The following is a 19,199-nucleotide window of genomic DNA, read 5'->3' as shown; positions in this document are numbered from 1 at the left end:
TGATAAGTGATTTGATGCAGATATTTTCAGGAAATGCTCCATGTGTTCCAATGAATAATGTCCTACAACTGAAGACTTACATATTGACATGCACAACACGTAAAACACACAATAAGTAGCATCCGCATGTAGACATTTACAGCTTAAATAAAATAGTAATATTACAACGTGCATTGTTTTATTCACATCATGACAATTTCTACAGACCTGCTTCTTTATGCATAAAGGTACATCTAGTCTGGCACTAAAGTGAAAGGAAATTAACATAGAATATGAATAGTGGACAGATGGCTGGGATTTAGCCACTGGAAGAAAATTTAGAATTCTTCATTGCTGATTCATAAATGTGTAAAGGCCGATACTGAAATTAGATATATTTTGGCACAGCAACATCGGATCAATTTAACTTATATAATGCAGACCATAAGAGTCATGTATCAGGTGTCTAATGTACCAGATGAGCGTGACCCGGGTGAGGTTTGCATTTTGTGTTCCCCGATCCTGCATATGCCAATCAGGGATTATAACCCTCACTACTAAACAAAGGCAGCAACCTGGTGCGGTTCTAAACAGAAATGTAGTGGAAAACATGTTAGGAAATTGGTCACATCTGCCTGACTAGGAGGTCTTCCTCACTTTATGCTAATAGTAAAAAAAAAAAAAATTGCATATCCCATGTCATATGGCATTCATGATGAACACTATTTTTTTCAATGCAATAATCAGACAATCGGTGACTGACTGAGACTGGACAGTGCTGTAGTAAATGATTGGCTGAGCAGGCTGTCAGGCTGCATTCCCACGTTCCGTGATCCTAACGGATCATGGACGTGGAATGCATGTACCGGAGTCCCCCCACGCCCGGACAGCATCTGTAATTAGATGCTGAGAGCGGGGGAGACTGTATTCATAAGTGCCGCGCTGTAATGAATCAGCTGCGTGGTGCTAATACTTCAGTGCGGCGCTTATGAATACAGTCTCCCCCGCTCCCAGCATCTAATTACAGATGCTGTCCGGCCGCGGGGGGACTCCAGTACATGCATTCCACGTCCGTGATCCGTCAGGATCACAGAACGTGGGAATGCAGCCTCACTCTTGCCTGGAGAGTGACAGCCCGCTCAGCCGATTACTGGTCACGGAGCTGTCCCACCTCAGTCAGTAATTGGCTGAGCGTGCTGGAGGCACGAGGAAATGGAAGAGGACATCGGAGAAGTGCAGACAGATGAACTTTTTTAATGAATTTTTTAAAAGGAAGTATGCAAAAATGTGTTTAATCAAGGATTCGCTCATCCCTAGCCATAATACCAGATAAATAGCAAAATGATTGGCACATGAACCTCTTTGTGTGTGAAACAAGGTGATGTTTCCTATTTGAGCCCCTCAGTACAATCCCCACCACTGTTTGGAAGTCTAGTCTAACTTTTATTGGCTGAGTATCTCCAAATGTGATGTCATTACTCCGGCGGATGTCCCTACTAGAGGCACTCATGGTTAGGTTATTCTACCCTTAAACTGCAGTTTACCATGTAGAAACATTGTTTACAAATACTTCTAGAAAATAATGTATTCTAAATTACTTCTGCTAACCTGTTTAAGCTGAGTGAGAACTCCCAGAGTATATCCAAAGAGGACATTTTTCTTAATATATAGTGTGATATTATAGTAATGATGGGAATTTGTTTCTGTAGCTAGAGTCTTTCTTACACTTTCCTATTTGATTGGATATAGCCAACTTTAGGCTGGGTTCACACACAGAATTTTTTGTCAGTATTTTGCAACCAAAACAAAGAGTGGATTAAAAACACAGAAAGGCTATGTTCACACACTGTTTAAATTTAGTGAATGGCAGTCATTTTATGACAAATAATGGCCGTTATTTCATAACAACGCCGAATGTTTTAAAATAGTGCTAATTATTTGCCATTAAATGACGACCATCCACTAAATTTCAACAGTATGTGAACATAGCCTTTCTGTATTTTCAATCCACTCCTGGTTTTGGTTCCGATATACTGACCAAAATACTGAGCAAAAATACTGTGTGGGAACATAGCCCAAAGCATTATTGGGGTATTCCCAACTCCAACAGGCTGAATGAATTCTCTGAGAATTGCCAAACACAGCCCTCATCAAAAACACAGCCCCGTGGAGAACAGTGATGCAAACATGGGGTGCTCTAATCATTTAGGAGTATAATTTTCCTCCATTTTATGAACAGTAGCTGTTCTCTGGCCTGTGGATAGGGGATACATTTTTGTGATTGGAAAATCCCATTTTAGTATTGAATGCTAACACACAAACCTGTTGCTGTCACTGACGCTTCTCAACGTTCATTTAAAAAATGCTAATTAGTTTGTGGGGACGGGGTTTCAATAGCATTGAGTGTTATTGGTAATTTATCATTTGCAACTTTTTAAAATGCTAAATGTTATGTAAAAGCTACCTTTAAATTTGTGGGTTTTCTGTACAATACAGGAATTAGGAAGGTCTTCCAGAGTAAGAGAGGCTCTTATTATTTTTAGTCTAACAACTCTACAAAAAGTACCTCATCTTGATGTTACACTAGCTATGAGGTACTGAATAATATCCTGATAGCATAACACTTTTATGGTTTAATAAAACAATTTGTCATTAAGAATAGTATATAAAAATAAAACAATGATCATGTATAGATGTATTTAGTGGTTGCTTGGTATAACTGTATAGACAAAGCACAATTATTCTAGTCAAAATGTGGCAGTGTTGATTTAAAAGCAATACTTTAGCCTATTTTTTTTTTCAAAACTGCCAAGGAGGGGGTGGGTGAAAAAGCAAACAAACATGTGTTCTCCTCCTCTCTGGTTCCTGGTCCCTGGCCACATCTAGATCTAAATGGGGACCTGGGACGTGACATGTCAGTCCCACTTAACCATTCAGCAGCAGAGGCGGGACACCACTACAGCCGCTGACTGGCTGAGCAGGCTTGGAACATTCCCACAAGTCCCAAGTGCCGTCTCCACACCAGGAAGCAGCTAGGGACCGGAGTGGAGGACAGCAGACACCAATGCTGGAGCTGGGGAGGTAAGTGCATGTTGTCTTATTAACCCATCCCCTCCCAGCAGTTTAAAATAAAGTCCCTGCCTGAAATTCTCCTTAAAAGCATTGCTATCATTTCTATAAAATCTTGACATGTCATCAAACAATCGAAAATTACTGATCACATTGGATCTCACTTATGAAACCCACTGTGATCAGAAGGTGGGGGAAGTTTGCAGCAGTGGGCGCCATTTGCCAGCTGTGCATACCTCTGATTGTTTTCCTCTGGAGACTGTAATGAAGTTAAAGCGTTGGATTTGATTGACAGACGGGAAGAGACATGCGCTGCTGCATTCCACTCTTGGCCCTATCTTGAGATTGCAGCCGGTCTCAAGAGTGAGACCTGGTGCAATCAGAAACTTTTAAAATGTCTGGTGACTTGTCAAAAGGCACTACAAAGGACACTAATGCTTTGAAGTGAAATACAAATATGTATGTTCATTAATGTATGTCAGTTTGTTTTTATTTGTAGAATGTATTTCTGAGTATGGTTTTTGTGTATGTACTTGTGTTCAAGTGAATATTTTTGATGTGTTGACATCTTTAGGTGCTTTGGAGGGAAGTGTAAGTTGGCTGTTATTTGTGTGTATAAGTTTGGGTGCATAGTGTTGTTTTGTTGGTTGCCATTTGTTATATGTGTTATAAGTGTTTTGGAGTGGTATTTATTTATATGTTTGATTGGTCAGATTGGTTTTACATTCATATCCCAATTAGCGTGGCGATTGCATGTACACTTCCAAATAGAAAGTATACGCAAGAGTAGGGACTCAAATACACCTGTAGAGTACACATAATGGCTGTAAATATGATATGTGGAAGATGCCATGTTACCTCTGGGCTGTTCGTGGAAGAGTAGCAGGGACAAAACTATTTGAAAATAATTAATCACATTTTTGTGAAATTCAAACAAGATTTGCTTTGCTTATCTGTAGTTATTTAAATTGCATATTATTAAAATCTTACTATTTCTATTCATATGTCAAATATAATGCCGCTATTTTAATTCATATCTATTGCAATCATTGCTATGTTGAACGGAAAATAAATCCTCAGCTTAGCTATCAAAAAATACTGCAAATAGTTATTTTGATAAAGAGCTCTACATACAAAAGAATACAATATAAATACTTGGTTCCATGTCTGTATATTTATCAACTTTCAAATTCACTTTCAATTTGGTGAAATTGTCTTAAATTCCATATATTACATACATACAGAATACAAATAATAAGAGTGCTTTTATTACCGTCAACACAATGCACTAAAATAAACTAATATATGCTAAGCTAGAAGAATTTGTAAGCAGATCCATATAAATAGTAACAATGATTAGATATAACAGACTTAAAGCTCCAAAAATTATTTTTTTCTAAATATATTTGAAAGGTTTTCCGTATTTGACTTTGGGTAAATACACAACCACCGGAAGACATTATCTTGAAACCAGAAAATGTAATGTAAATTATGAAGAAGAAAATTAAATAAGAACAATAAATTATATCTAAAAATTTTAGTATGACTGCCAATGATAATACCAAAGCTGCTGCGTATCATGGATATCACAAGATTTCTAAGTAACATACTGTACATGTATATAAGTTTTTATGGCTGAATTGGCTGAATCGCACATAAATCAGTTCTATTCTATTTATATATTTCATAGATTAGAGGTAAATTAAATTCATGGCTTTAGCACCACTGTGCATATTGGTAACTATATAAGGCTAAAACGCTGTATTATACAGATTTTGCCCCAGTCCTTTGGATTATTTTATATTGTTTTTACTGTATTTTTTTTTTATTGCTTCTTCTTTTTCCACTGGCCTCATCCTGTTCCTTAATAATTATTTAAGCATCTATATTAAGCTGTATTTACAATATATAATATTCACAGGACCATTAACTACAAGGAATAAATGATACACATAAAAAAAAACGTGTTGTATAAAGCACTTTTCAATCTATGTGAAATACAATAAAACAACACAAGAGCTGAAAATCTATCCTTCAATATATGCTACACAATGCATACTGGGACTTGAGAAGAAGACACATTGAAAATCCAGGACAGATTGAAGCAGACACAACTTCCTGTTATCATGAAACTGAAAAAACTCCAGTTAAAATTCGATTTTGTCCCTCCAAGTTATCATGCAAAGTTCTGTTCATATACAGTTATTCTGGATTTAAAAAAAAAAAAGAAAAACTTCAAAATTTTTCCGGAGATGGTTTGTAATGATGTGGATGGTGTTGCTTCATATGAGGCCCTGAAAAAAAGAAAACATTCATTGTAAGTCTTCAGACTTGAGTGAACCCATTACCATAAACATATAACATATCTTTTCACAGAATATAAACCTACTGCATGTCATAGAGTAATGTCAGAGATTTTTATTAGTTAGGATCCAGAGGCTGAGACTCCACTCACTGCCAAAACAAAGAGGCAGAAGAGCTTAGCTGAGCAGTGTGCCCCTTAAAAACATATATGAAACATACTAATTTAGCCCTACCATACCTAAACTTTCATTTTCCTAGCTTCTGAGTGGTTTGCATTCTGATGCCTGGGGCCTATTGAAAAAGGCATAATTACAAACTCCAGTGATTGCTATTGGTGAGCTTGGCTTTGGTTTTCACCATGCTATTCACCTTGTTTCTGTCACTGAAGTGTCTCACCATTACTGACTTGACCTGGCTAATTGAGACTTTGCTTGTCCCTTAGTTAACTAGGACATGTGGAGGTTTCACCCATCCAACCTGCACCTATACTTCTACTCAGGGCCCTGCAGCTATAACCTGGGCCTCTGACAACCAAGACTCTAGGCTCTAGTAAAGACATAGATATTGTCTAAAGGTCATTTTAGACTTAACAATCTTCAGCCACCCATGGGCACAACTAGTGCCTATAAGCAAGATTGGCACTCATTTGTAAAGTATTCATAAGGCACAATGAATAGAGCCATCTTCACACAAGGAGATGTGTTGCCAATAGCAATATAAGATATATTTTGCCGCAGTAAAAAAAAAAAGTTTCACACTCCTCAGCTGATCGCTGTCACTTTTACATGGGCCGAAGGAGCATTTCTAGCAACACTAGTGTGTTGCAGACTAGTAGAGGTGGGGCTGAAGAAGGTACTCACATTACAATCCACCTCTGCTCAAAAAAGTCAGAAATTTCTGTATGCATAGTGCTCAGCTGAGTGATTCTTCCTATTTGTTCCATTTAACTCGGCACTCACACAAAAACTGGTATAAAGATGTCCAAAGTTTATTTCGCCAATAGATACTGGTTACTTATACCTTGATTTAAATGAGCTAAGAACCATAAAGGTGACAACCAATCGCAGCTGTTGTCATTAACTTACCTAGAATGAGAGTTTCAGAACAAGATACCTCTTAATTTGATTGAGGGGTGAGTTGAGCAAATCATCGGTAATAAAATTTAAGGACTAATGTTCTACATTTTCTAATTTCCCTAAATGTTATATTTATACATGGTTCCTAGTATATCCATGCATAATTGCATACTGGGCACAAATACTCTCTAAAACACTTTGAGAACACTATACTAAATTGACTTTACACCTGCTAACGGGGAAAAATAACATCTCATTTAAAGAAAACAAAACCAAATGCCGACGGGAGAAGCAAATAGGTAAGATTAAAGGTGAATTTAGAATCAATCATTCTTGGTTGGGTGCACAATGCAGCCTTTAAATGCAAAGAATGTAAACTGAAGGAAGAATGTAACAACAAACACAGTTTCAGGCGTAATTGCCAATTACACCTCAGTCTATGTGCAGCTGTGTACGATAATGGTACGCGCACTCATCGCCAATCTAATTGTTTTGCATCCCATAACTGTTTTGTATTTTAACATTCCAGAGAGTGAAACGTTACTTTGAAATGTTTTTGGAAAACCTCCCTGTATTTTCCCCCCAAAGTATTTAAACAGGAATTCGGTAGTAAAAAAACATATAAAAAGCAAAGCATGATCAAATGCATGAAATAAATCATACATTCCCATGTTGCTGCCAAGATAAATCTAACATAGCAAGATACAAATATTATCAATATCATCAACAAAGAGTTGAAAACGGGACAAGCCTGCCAAAATCTTGTCATCTTCTCTAATCACAAACATACCGTACAGCACTGCGGTAAAAGCTTGTCTCTTGGTCTGTACACAGATACATAGCTGACATGGAGCATTGTGATTAAATAATATAAAAAACACCACAAAGCTTCATCAGCCTTTGTAAAAATCAGTCATCCAAACACCTATAGATGTCATCAAAATTTTATACTTGAACATTCCAAAAAAAAAAAAAAAAAAACTTAAAAAAAAAAAATGTATTGCACATCTGTGGTTCAACTAGGGTTCTCATAAATATTGTATTGTAGTGTAGATATGTACATTGTGTCAAAAAACTGGGTTAAATTAGTGCAGATTAGTGATCTGTGGCTTTGCCACACTTGTATGTACATGTCTGTGACTGGCTAACCATAAAGGGGCCATCTAAAGTATCAGAGAATCCAAGAAAATCTGAGTAATTCAACTTAGAATGATATAGAAGCAGGGGCAAACTAGAAAGGGCTGGGCCCCATAGCAAACTTTTGGATTTGGCCCCCCTCTTCTCCCAATCCCATTGTAGGTAATCCCCCTGTTTGTCAGCCTTCCGCCCAGAAGATAACATATGTTAGGCATCTCTCCTGGTATCCCCCTCCCCAGTAGATAGTGCCCCCATGGTAGACATCTCCCCTTGTGTCCCACATTGTAGGCTTCTCCACTGGTAACCCCCGTAGATAGTGTCCCCCAAAATAGGCATCTTCCCTAGTATCCTGAATCTAGGGGTATTTGGCTTGCGGGTAAAATTTATGGAAAACTTAAAAGAGTTCAAACTATGGTGATATTTTATCAGGAAAGTAGGCATTTAACTAGAAGCATGTAATGATGATTTTCTCATTTCATAGATAAGTCTTTCTTTGGGGTTTCCAACATTGTCATATCCATCATTTTTGCTCCGTGTGAATCGACTTTCATCAGTGATTGTGTCTCTGCATGAATAATACAGGTTTTATTAAATCTTCATGGACAACAATGCTCCAGCTCATCAAGGTGGCATCATTAGGGAATGGAAGCTAGAGACTGGGGGCACCTCAAATGGAGAGGCCTGCACCTTCTCTAATCGATGCTCAAGGGCGCATGGCAAGTTATTGAGACACTGTCAATTTTTGTTTGGGTATACCTACCGCTGATGTTGGCTTTTTTTTTTTTAAACTCCTTGGGGGAGATTTATCAAAGGGTGTAAAATTTAGACTGGTGCAAACTGCCCAAGGCAACGAATCACAGCTCAGCTTTAGGCAGTGCTGAAAGGAAAGAGGAACTGTGATTGGTTGCTGTGGGCAGTTTGCACCAGTCTAAATTTTACACCCTTTGATAAATCTCCCCCCTTGAGATGAGGACATCACCCTTACATGCCTCTACAATACTTCTATACTACTACTATGCCGCCACCCAGGGAGTCTACCATAAACCAAATAGAAGCAAAGTGTTGGGAGGTCATTGTGCAAACTCAAGGTTTCATTTTATTTTATTTTTTTTTAATTCAAAGACTTGAAAAAAAAAAATGTAAATATGTAAAAAAAAATGTTTGCCTAACAACATTATACAGAACTAAACTCCCTCCTTTCTCAGCTGAATTAAAGAGAAGACATATATTCTGCAGGGCTGTTCTGCAAAGTCTGAGCTTTGGACAATCTGCCTCTAGAATAGTGTCTCAACAATCCTATAAATATAGTAGGATTGCTGGCCTAAGATGTGTTTTCCACTAAATAACCATCCCTAATTACATCCACATTTAGCTTGTTCCAGCATGAAACCTGCACATTCAGCATCAGTGACTTACTCCTTCACCCTCCGTGTATCTAGGCATAGAGGGTGAACAGCTGCCAAAACCATTAGTGAAATCAGACAGGAAATATCTAACCTGTCTGATTATTGTTTTTACTAGAGAACCCACACTGTCACCGGATGTGAAGGATATGATTATTAGCTGTAGGTGATACAAGAAAAAAAGGAAATAATAAATAATATTTCTATACATGTTAATTTGCTAAAATAATGAAAGAGAGCTAAATCCCTGGGAATTTTGACTAAGATACAGAAAATGTCACTGTATGATGCCTGTTGCAGTGCCATCTATCAGGTGGGACAAGAGAGATCCATCTATACTTGATTTTGGCACCATATTGGAGCGAGGGTAGCAGTATTGGCGATGGCAGCAGTCCCAGTAACCAGTGACAGCTACAGGGAAGAGTGCATCTCTCTTCATGGAAACATCAGGCTTACTAGAACAGCTATTATGGGACAGGAACCACAAATTTGCTTTCATACAGTCTACTGAACTCCTCAAGAGTTCAATCATCTATACTTTTCCGCAAGAGCTTTAGGGTACGTTCACACTTACAGCAGATCCGCAGCAGATTTAATTGAAATAACTGAGCACAGCATCAAATCTGCACCATCAAATCTGCTGCAGATCTGCTGCAGATCCTATAGGTGTGAGCGCACCCTTAATGGTTTGCATCATGTATTTAAGGGGCAAGAGTACCCTACTTATGTTCCCATCATGGCGTGGGGGTCAAGAGTAGAGAAGAGGGAATTTAGTTACTTCATTAGCTCGGCAGATGCTTATCAGCCACTCCTTGTCGCTCCTCTCTGGCTGCCTGGAAAAACTGGATGCAATCCTGGGAAACTTTTGCCAGTTTCCCAGGACAGGATCTACCTTTTCCAGGCACCTAGAGTGGAGCGCCATGGATTTCAAAGGCAGTCAACTGATAAGCTAACAAAGCGTTTTGCTTAATTTGCACAGTAAATTCGTTCATCTCTAGTCAAGAGCTGAATAAGTACCCTACCACTATGAGCCTTACAGACTCCTATATCATTGCCAATGGTTATGGGGCCCATCATTATTTTTTATTTTTCCATTCTTTTACAAAGGCTTTCCCCATCCTTGATCTGGCCCTGCATTTTTATAATATAATATAATAAATATAATAGGCTATTTTATATTTTACTAAATATTTTGTATATAATACAGAAACCCAGCAGAAACACAACTTATTAACAGCATTTAAAAATATATTCCATACAGATTATTACACATTTTATTCCAAATAGATAAATTACTGTAATTCTTAGATTACTTACGGTGAGGTATAGGGGGAAGTATATCTGGTGTCCTGAAGGTCTTTATTGTGGCTGGTCCCTCACCACCAGTTGTTAACACTTGAACTTCTAGTCGGTAAAGCATTGAGGGCCTAAGATTGTGGACAGTAAGGACATAATGGTCCTGGAGAAAGAAGATAACATATGTAAGTCCTGTGATTTCTTTAAATGGATATGTAAAGGAATGAAATAAAGTATTTAAAGAGTAAAAACTGAAGTATTTTAACATACCACAGGCAAAATCTGAGATTGTGAAATGATACTGTTGGGTAGGCTGTTCTGCCGGCTTTCTGTTGTGACTTCCGCCCACGTGACCTGGAATCCTGTCATTGGCTGGTGGAGATTTAATTTGGACAATTTCCACGAAAAATGTCCAGTAATGTTACTCTCGTGAACGTTGAAAGAAGCGGATAGATTTTCAGGTTTTGCCAACACTTTAGAGACAACTTGGCCTAGAAAGAACAATAAAATGTCACTAGATTTCAATTAGTCATATCATTATGGTTGGAAAAAAAAAATCTAAAGATAACACAGGCGAGATAAAAAAGTGGCAACATATGTTATGTTATTAAGTTTGAGATTATTTATACTATATATATATATATATATATATATATATATATATATTAAACAAAAGATTGGAAGGAACTGACAACATTGTATTAATACATTTTACTATGGCTTCTGTGACCTACTTCACATGCAGCCTAAATAAATTCAATATGCTAATTCCAAGAGGTAGTTAATAAATAATGTATATGCAGACTGAGTTTGTTTCAGCCCGGCATGAATATATAAGTATCTACAGATGGGGTTTATCATTTATACTGAATGTAAAATAAGCAGTATAGCTATCTAGAAAAAATCATATGCTAAATGCTAATCCTTCAGTCAGAGAAGCCGTCCATAGATAATAAACTATCGTTTGACAATATTTAAACACAAAGGTAAAGACACTATAAGGCCAGGTTCACACAGTGAATTTTTTGATTAAACAACAGCCATTGCTGCAAGTTTGCAACAACGGCTGTTGTTTAATCACAGCGGCCAATCGCATTATCTTCTATGGAATCCCAGCTAGAGTGTAAACACACTGTATACACTCCGGTTGGGATTCCATGTGGCCGCACAGAAAACTTACATGTCTATTTTGTGCATCTGCTATTGCACGCAGCACTGATTGGCTGAGCGGGACTGGAGGCGGGAGCCTCACATGCAGCTGCGTCGCCAAGTAGGTAATGTATGCTCTCGACGGCGGGCTGTGGGCTATGGGCGTCTGGGGGTTAACTCACATACTCACAGTGGGATTTCAATCCAGCTGCGAGTATGTGCTCTATAGGGATGAATTGGACTGGATCAGCAGCGGATCTCGCTGCGATTCCGCAGAGTGAAGGCACCCTAAAAATCAAAGAAAAATGACTTGTTAGGATGCATCATATAGTAATATTTTGACTGTGTTATAAATAGTATACATCTTCTTTCTTGTCCTTCCCACAGATATTACCTATATTGCAGATTATGTCAAATTTTTGGTCCAGTTTGAAGGTGAAGTAAAGTCTACCTGTCACAGTGGTCCGCTTCTGGATCAGTGACAAGATCCTCTGTTCATCTAGAAGTTTGGGTCTCCAGGATACGGGAACACAATAAAACCATAATGCGCGTTACCCCCATTGGATCCAGTAGCAGTCACACGCGTTATGGTCTCATCACGTGTCTGTATCCATGAAGACCTAAACCTTTGTATTAACAGAGGACCTCACTGCTGATCTGGAAGTGGGGCATCGTGACAGATACACTTAAAGTCAGAGGGAAAGTTAAGAGTTTATTCCTCATTGCTACAAAATAAGTAACCTTAACAGCATTAGCATTCTGCTTAAAGGGGTTGTTTTTATCAAGTGATCCATATGCTGTATAGGGGAGGCCTAGCAGATCTTGTTGCAGGAAGCCAGTCTGTTATGAGACCATTAAAATGCCCCTGTGAGTTTTGACAGTAACATCTACATGGTTAAATAGCTGAAATGGAGATTGCTCCAACCCCCTAGCACCTTAGCTGTTAGCAGTCGGAAGTTGCCATGTATGGTACAGGTTCAGATCCCAAACCCTCTCCATACACCCTAACAGCAAAATCACATACATGTATATGATTCTGTGCAAAGGTCGAAACACACGTACCGGATCCACAGCGAAATCCGCTGCAGATCCCTTCCTGTATGAGAGGACATACTCGCAGCTGGATGTCAACTTACAGCCCCGGTAACCCTCCGCCGGCCAGAGCATACATTACGGCGGGGTAGTGAACTGATTGGCTGACAGGGACATCCAGCTGTGAACCCCTCGAAGCAAACCAGAGCTTGGAGCAAGTACAGTATGCTCCAGACGGTGTAGGGTTAACCGGGCTGTCACTTACATACTCGCAGCGGGATGTCAATCTCGCTGCAAGTATGTCCTCTCATAGAAACCAACAGGAAGGGATCCGCAGCGGATTTCGCTGCAAATTCGCAGAGAGAAATCCGCTTCGGTTCCGGTGTGTGTGTGTGTGTTTGTATTCTTAGAGGTTTAAAGGAAGGGTTATTTTGTGGAGACCCACAGTTTGTTGTAGAAGAAATCCACATCCATTTTCCTTTCTTATATTTTTAAGTAGCATTCCAAATGCCAGTGTAAACTCAGCTTCATTTTCAGTACATTAAACATTTACATACACAAATTGACTGCACTCCAGATCATCTTGGCACTCTCTATTGCCTTTAACTGTATGTCATTACCTTGTCTGTGTCTAGAAGGGACATGTTTATATAGAATTAAAAAAGTATTCTATGTACTTTATGGTGAAACTGGATCATAAAGCAATATTTTGTTCTTTTCCCTTTGTTTCCAGTATTTGCTCTGTGCATTCTGTGTTTTTTTTAACGCTAATAATGTTCTGCAAGTTCTTCAAATCCATTTAGAAAATGAGTTAACTCCTCTTGAGTAAAGGCAGATTTGCCAACAATGAAAGCCTTTACCAATATCTGGCAGGACTTCACAAACATTTCACTGAGTTACAGTAAACTTTAATGCTAAATCTCTGTAAAAGCAACAGGAGTATGAAAGACTGCTAACTGAACTTCAACACTTCACTACACACAAAGAAATACTCTATTTGTTCTGAGCTTTTAGGGTTTTTTTTAAACATCAATTGAAAATGATCTACAATAAAAGTAACTTGGTTGACCAAAAAACTCTACCTTGAAGAGTTTACATTCCATTATGATACAGGGGAATTTATTCTAAGAACATCAAAGCTATGAAAGTTTATTTTGTAATACAAAAATATTTTTTGAGTACACCCAGGTGTTTTTTTTTTCTTTTAAGTCTTACCTTGTATAGATGGTTTAAATAGAATCTTTAAACATACATATATAGAAGCTTAATAAAGAATTTTCCCCATTGGTCCCTGATGCCATCTATCCATAGGCATGATAGTGGTTTATTAGCTGATAACATTGGAGGGGATTTATTAAGACCGGCGTACTCGTATGCAGTCTTAAATTAGGCCCCACCTCCTTTTCATGGCCAAATTCACTTTGTGAATCCAGCCAACTGGTTGGCCAAACCTGCTCCCAGCGTACCAAATCGACACCTGATTTCATAGATTTAAGCCGGCGTGCAGATGAATATTGTGATATATGAGGTGCGGGGGAAGGCCACACCTCCTCCCTGCCTTGCCACACCTCTACAAAGCCCCCCCGCCTACCCATCGGGCGAGCTGGGGATACGGCAGGCGTACGTTAGGGAGAAGGGGACAATCTATGCCTCCTCCCTGGCTTACACCCCTGCCATAACTTTCACAAATGTCCCCCATTATGTGTCCAATAGCTGCCAATATCGCTGTGACATCCTTAACATCATGCAGCTATTGATCATTGCCCACAACATGCTCCCGCCCCCCTTATCAGTAGAAATTTTCAGTAGAGATGGCCAAGGGGAGGAATTGGAGTGCCAGAGAGGAGAAGAGCTGATATCTTTCTGCTCTCCGGGTAACCCCTTAAATGTTATATTATTTTAGCCTTAGAAGCTGCTATATGTAAAAACAAAGAAAGAAAATGTAATCTAATCATATCTAATAATCTGTCCTGTGCTGGAGGCAAGCTAGGAACCTAAATGATGGTGGCGCATCAACAATAGCATTAAAGAACAGTGGATGACTGATTGGAAGAAAATGGGGTTCCATAGTCATCTAGTGGTTTCTTAAAAAAGAAGTTTGGCGAAAACAAAAAAAGTCTGTGCAGGCAACGGTTGGGGGGAATATAATAAAGAAACTATACTTTCCCATCCCTGCGCTTCTGCAGCTTTACTGCTCCCCTGATCTGTTGACGGAACTAATTTCCCCCCGGCTTCCTGGAATGCCACGACTTGGGTGAAAGTACTTGACCCGGCTGATGGATTGCCCACTCAGCCGGTCAGTGACTGCAGCAGTGTTGTGCCCCAGTCACTGAGTGGCTAAGTGGGCAATCCATCAGTTGGTTCATGATGTTGCAGCAGGAGCTGCAGGAACTCAGTGGGGATCTGGAAGCGGTGATGCGGCACTGTGGGAGCACAGAAAAAGATAAATATACTTTCTTTATTAGGTCCCCCCTAACCCCTGCCTGCACAATTTTTCATTGGACTTCTTTAACTGCTAGGTAATAACTTATACAAGTGATATCTACCAAATAAACCAAAAGCATAGTACATTTACAAGAAATATTGTTTCCGTTTTAGCTCCAGGAATTGTTCAAGTTCCAGCCTTAAAACTTACTTATTCCATTCCATTTCCAATTTTATTGGATTTTTAAAGTCTGTTCAAACAACCTAGATTTTCATATAGCTTTGAAAATTCCTTGTTCTTGTCAAACATAATTTTTCAGATCTATTTTTTTTTTCTTTTTTAAACCATTCTATTAGAGGAGGGATATTTTCCCCCAATGCCTTAATATAAAAACATCTTCAGCCTTTCAGGGATCAGCAAGACTAGCCTGGCCACACATATAGGATAGTTCCACCAATAGCTACTTCTCCTGATCTCCTCCACATACATGCGGGGTGGGGGGAGGCATTTCCACACATCTTTCACAGCATATTTTCTCCTCAAGTATAAAAGGATTAGGCAGTTGAACTGCCCAACCCATATCCCTTCTAACATCTACAGACGGATGATGTGAGAAGGTCTTCAAACATATTAGATGGTCGTCCAGTCTCGTCCAGCCAAAATCATGTGGTTCAGCCAACACCTATGTTTTCACCAACTTCAGGTATGCTGTATGTAAATAGATAATGGCAAGTATTTTTTTCTGTTTTTCCCAAAAATATTTCAAGATTAGAGAACAGTAAGGTGGAGATGAGAGTTAAGACATGACTATATCTGGTATTTACTCCATGTCTACTTCATAAAAAGTTACATCCTATGGAGTGATGTATTTCCTAAAAACAAAACTGACCCTTGGTTCACACAAGCCATTTAACTAAGAATGAAACTCCTTGATCCCAGAAACCGGACAGAATATTACTTACCTCCTTCAGTTGGACAGTTGATGTGTTTGTGGTTTTTCCCTTTCAGTGCTAAACAGGGAGGAGTTGTGAAGAATATGCTTTCAGCCTTTAAATGGCCCTTAGATCTGGCGGGTTGGATTGTGACTTTGTATTTGCATGAAAATAATAATCCTGGTAGGATAATGTGGTGATCCTGTGTAGAAATGGAAGAATAGTTTATAATCTCAAAAACATCCGGCGGTCCTTCGGCGGTCTGTGAAAACAATCGGGACCCCCGCAGTCACAATGTAGGGGTCCCAATCGGTAAGTGACAGGGGACTGCCCCTGTCACTTACACTTAAATGCCATGGTTGTGCCGCATTTAAGGGGTTAATTGCTGCAGCCTGTCATTAACGGTGAGGGCCCGGCTGTTCACTGCAGACGGGCCCCACCTCCTATGAAGCACTTCATAGGAAAGGAGGTACCGGTACGCCCAGGGTCATCTGGGGACAGTAACCCATGGCGTATCGGTACGTCATTGGTCATCTAGGGGTTAATGCAAGTGGTACTCAAACAGTGTAGCACTACTTCCATAATACTGCTCTCATAACTGGCCATACATATAATGTAGGTCAACTAAAAGCTATCTCCCCCAATCTCTCAATAATAATAACAATAATATGTATTTGTATAGCACCAACAGATCCGCATTGCTTATCTTTTCATACGTCTTTATTGATATTTTTGTTATATGGCTACAGTATTTCTTTTAGTATGTTTTTGCTGCCTACAGCCCAGTTGCGGCTTGTTGACTGAACTTGTACTATATTTACTTTGCATTAACTTGAATATATCACAACATAGTACAGTACAATAAATAGAGCAGGCCTGTTTACACTGTGGGTGGCTACTAAAATGTTCTGGAAAGGCTGGCTTCCTCTGCCGAATATTATAAATCATCTGGGCTGCACTGCATCAAAGCGTCTTGCTTCTAACAGAAAGCAGAATTCCCATGACGTGATAATAGATGGTATAGTGTAGCGTGAATGTTCATCCAAGCAAAACAAGCAGGGCATTACAACCAGCATAAAAGGCCAGCTTAGGATACACCAACAACGCCTCTACAAATTACTGTATAAATAAGGGAGTGCTATGTTGTCACATGACAAAAGCAAATAATTCAATGGCCAGATACATCAAAATATGAGCACAAAATGCGTAGCATTAATTCAATGCAAACACCATCTCTATGCAATGTGAATTACATTGCTGCTGTAGGTATGAAACCACTTTATATATGTATTAAGCAATTGTGTTATTGTATTAGTTCAATGAATTCAATAAGTGATTGCTGTTTGGCAGACACAAAGTCTTAGAATATCACCAGCATTACTCTTATTATCCACAAGATTGTTATGCTATGGGCTTATTGGGACTGCAAATAACCGCAACGGAGGTGCACCTCACAAATAGTCGTATTGTAAAAGCAACAAGTTCAGTAAAAAGCTGAGGGCACTCACCAGGATATTGCAGCGCTTCTTTATTTCAGCATGTAGTAAAACCTTCGGTGACACATGGCACTGTTCAGCAGGCACTAAACCACTTCACATATACAATATAGACATGACGGCCATTTTGCTGGCATGCGCGCTTCATCAGATCATCCGGTGAGCCCCCTCAGCTTTTTACTGAACTTGTTGCTGTTTGGCAGGTTTCACATGGCTCCAGCACAAGCACATTTTAGTTACCAGGATCCTAGCTTCACCTTAGTTGTACTCAACCAAAATTATAACTGGATTTTTAAAGTGAATGTACCACTGGGTGACTCGCTTTTTGTTTTCAAAATGAACAGACCGGTGCAGATGCGGGAAAGCCAGTGGTGGTCCTTTTTATTGGAACCACCGCCCAGTTCTCGCATACGGTGCCAGACTATTCCCGAGCACCAACCCAACATGAAGTACTGAATTCCCGAGCACCAGCCCAGCTCGCCGGCCCCCAGTGTGATGAAACCTCCTCCTCTCTGTGACACGACTCCATTAGACTCAATGGAGCTGCGTCACGGAGGGGAAATCATCACACTGCAGGCAAGCAGGACCTCCAGTGCATAGAGTTGGGCCAGAGCTTGGGAATCCAGTGCACGGGACACGGGTGGCAGCTCAAAAAAGGACTGCAGCACCAGTATCCCGCACTTGCACCGGTCTGTTTGTGTAAAAACACAAAACGATGTATCTAGTGGTACACTCACTTTAAGTACACTTCAGTCCCCATGCTATAACATGGCATATAACCAGAAATGATCTAAAGCAGAAAACACATGCATTTTCTTACTTGAGTTATAACTTACTTGAGTTACAGATTTCTCAGGTCCCTTGGTTTCATTGTGTGCACATGATTCAGGAATCCATTGTACATGATAAAGTCCCAAAAGAGGATCTAAAGTAAATGAAAAAAATCACATTAGTAAGTCCTATGTATCAGTATACAATTTTACTAAAGACTTAATTCAGCAGATCTAAAAAATTGTAACAGGGACATGTCAAAGGTTTTGATCGGTGGGGTCTCACTGTTAAGGCCCCTATTGATTAGCAGAATGAGCCAGGAAAGGCATGGAGTTACACATTTACTACCCGACTCGCACTGTTCTCCATCTAGGCAACGTAAGTCTATGTATGGGGCTGCCTGGACGGAGAAGGAAGTAGGGAAGAACAGCGCACTGCTGTGTGGATCTGCCTGTTTTTTTTCTCCTGATCAGTAGAGTTTTTAACAGACCCCCCCACACACACTATTAAAACTATGATATGTCCGTCACATGTAAAAAGTTTTTTTTTTTTACTTTTTTTATTATGACACGTATGCTTAAAAGTAAGCCCTTTAGGAAGCTAAATGTCTTCTTTATTTAAGAGTGACTAGTGAGTCCTGACCATATCACTGTGTCCCTTGCAAGTAACTACAGTCCTTTTCTGTCATATAAGAAAACACCTTATCATAAATTCTCAGCTCTAGGCAAATGTTTGTCTGCAACCTTGCATAGACCAATATGTAAGAATAAATTATTCCTATTGATGTACTGGCCACATAGACATACCTATTTTCATTTTCACTGGTTTCTCTTCACCGCCAGGGGAGCATTTCCATTAATAATTCTAATAATAATGCCAATATAGAGAAATGGGTATACAGTTTCCCAATGTTACTTGCATATTTCTAACCAAAGGCAATCCGTAAACCATACTGAACTCACAGAGCTAACATGTGTCAAAACATCACAAAAATCAGGAATCTAAGACCTATGACCCTTTGACTTCCTGGCAAACCAGGTGTGCCTACTCCTCATTACTCATCGGACCATATTTAGTGATATATCTTATGTGCTCTTTGGTGCCCTGGTACATTTCATCATCTGGATGAC

At 39.4% G+C, this 19,199-nt stretch overlaps 1 protein-coding gene across 1 annotated transcript in view; it reads right to left on the bottom strand.

The window, feature by feature from the left end:
* Nucleotides 1-2,746: 2,746 nt before the first annotated feature.
* Nucleotides 2,747-19,199, bottom strand: part of ANOS1 (anosmin 1) — a 157,363-nt gene continuing 140,910 nt past the window's right edge. The window contains exons 10-14 of the mRNA XM_069945364.1: nt 18,135-18,223; nt 15,833-16,004; nt 10,535-10,755; nt 10,286-10,427; nt 2,747-5,342 (exon numbers count right to left, since the gene is read on the bottom strand). Coding sequence (XP_069801465.1) covers nt 5,284-5,342; nt 10,286-10,427; nt 10,535-10,755; nt 15,833-16,004; nt 18,135-18,223 — 683 coding nt within the window. The 3' untranslated portion in view covers nt 2,747-5,283. The remainder of the gene's footprint in view (nt 5,343-10,285; nt 10,428-10,534; nt 10,756-15,832; nt 16,005-18,134; nt 18,224-19,199) is intronic.

This window comes from Dendropsophus ebraccatus, chromosome 11 (genome assembly GCF_027789765.1).
Source record: "Dendropsophus ebraccatus isolate aDenEbr1 chromosome 11, aDenEbr1.pat, whole genome shotgun sequence".
In the NCBI taxonomy this organism is placed as follows: domain Eukaryota; kingdom Metazoa; phylum Chordata; class Amphibia; order Anura; family Hylidae; genus Dendropsophus; species Dendropsophus ebraccatus.
This window is presented reverse-complemented; position numbering and strand designations above follow the sequence as displayed.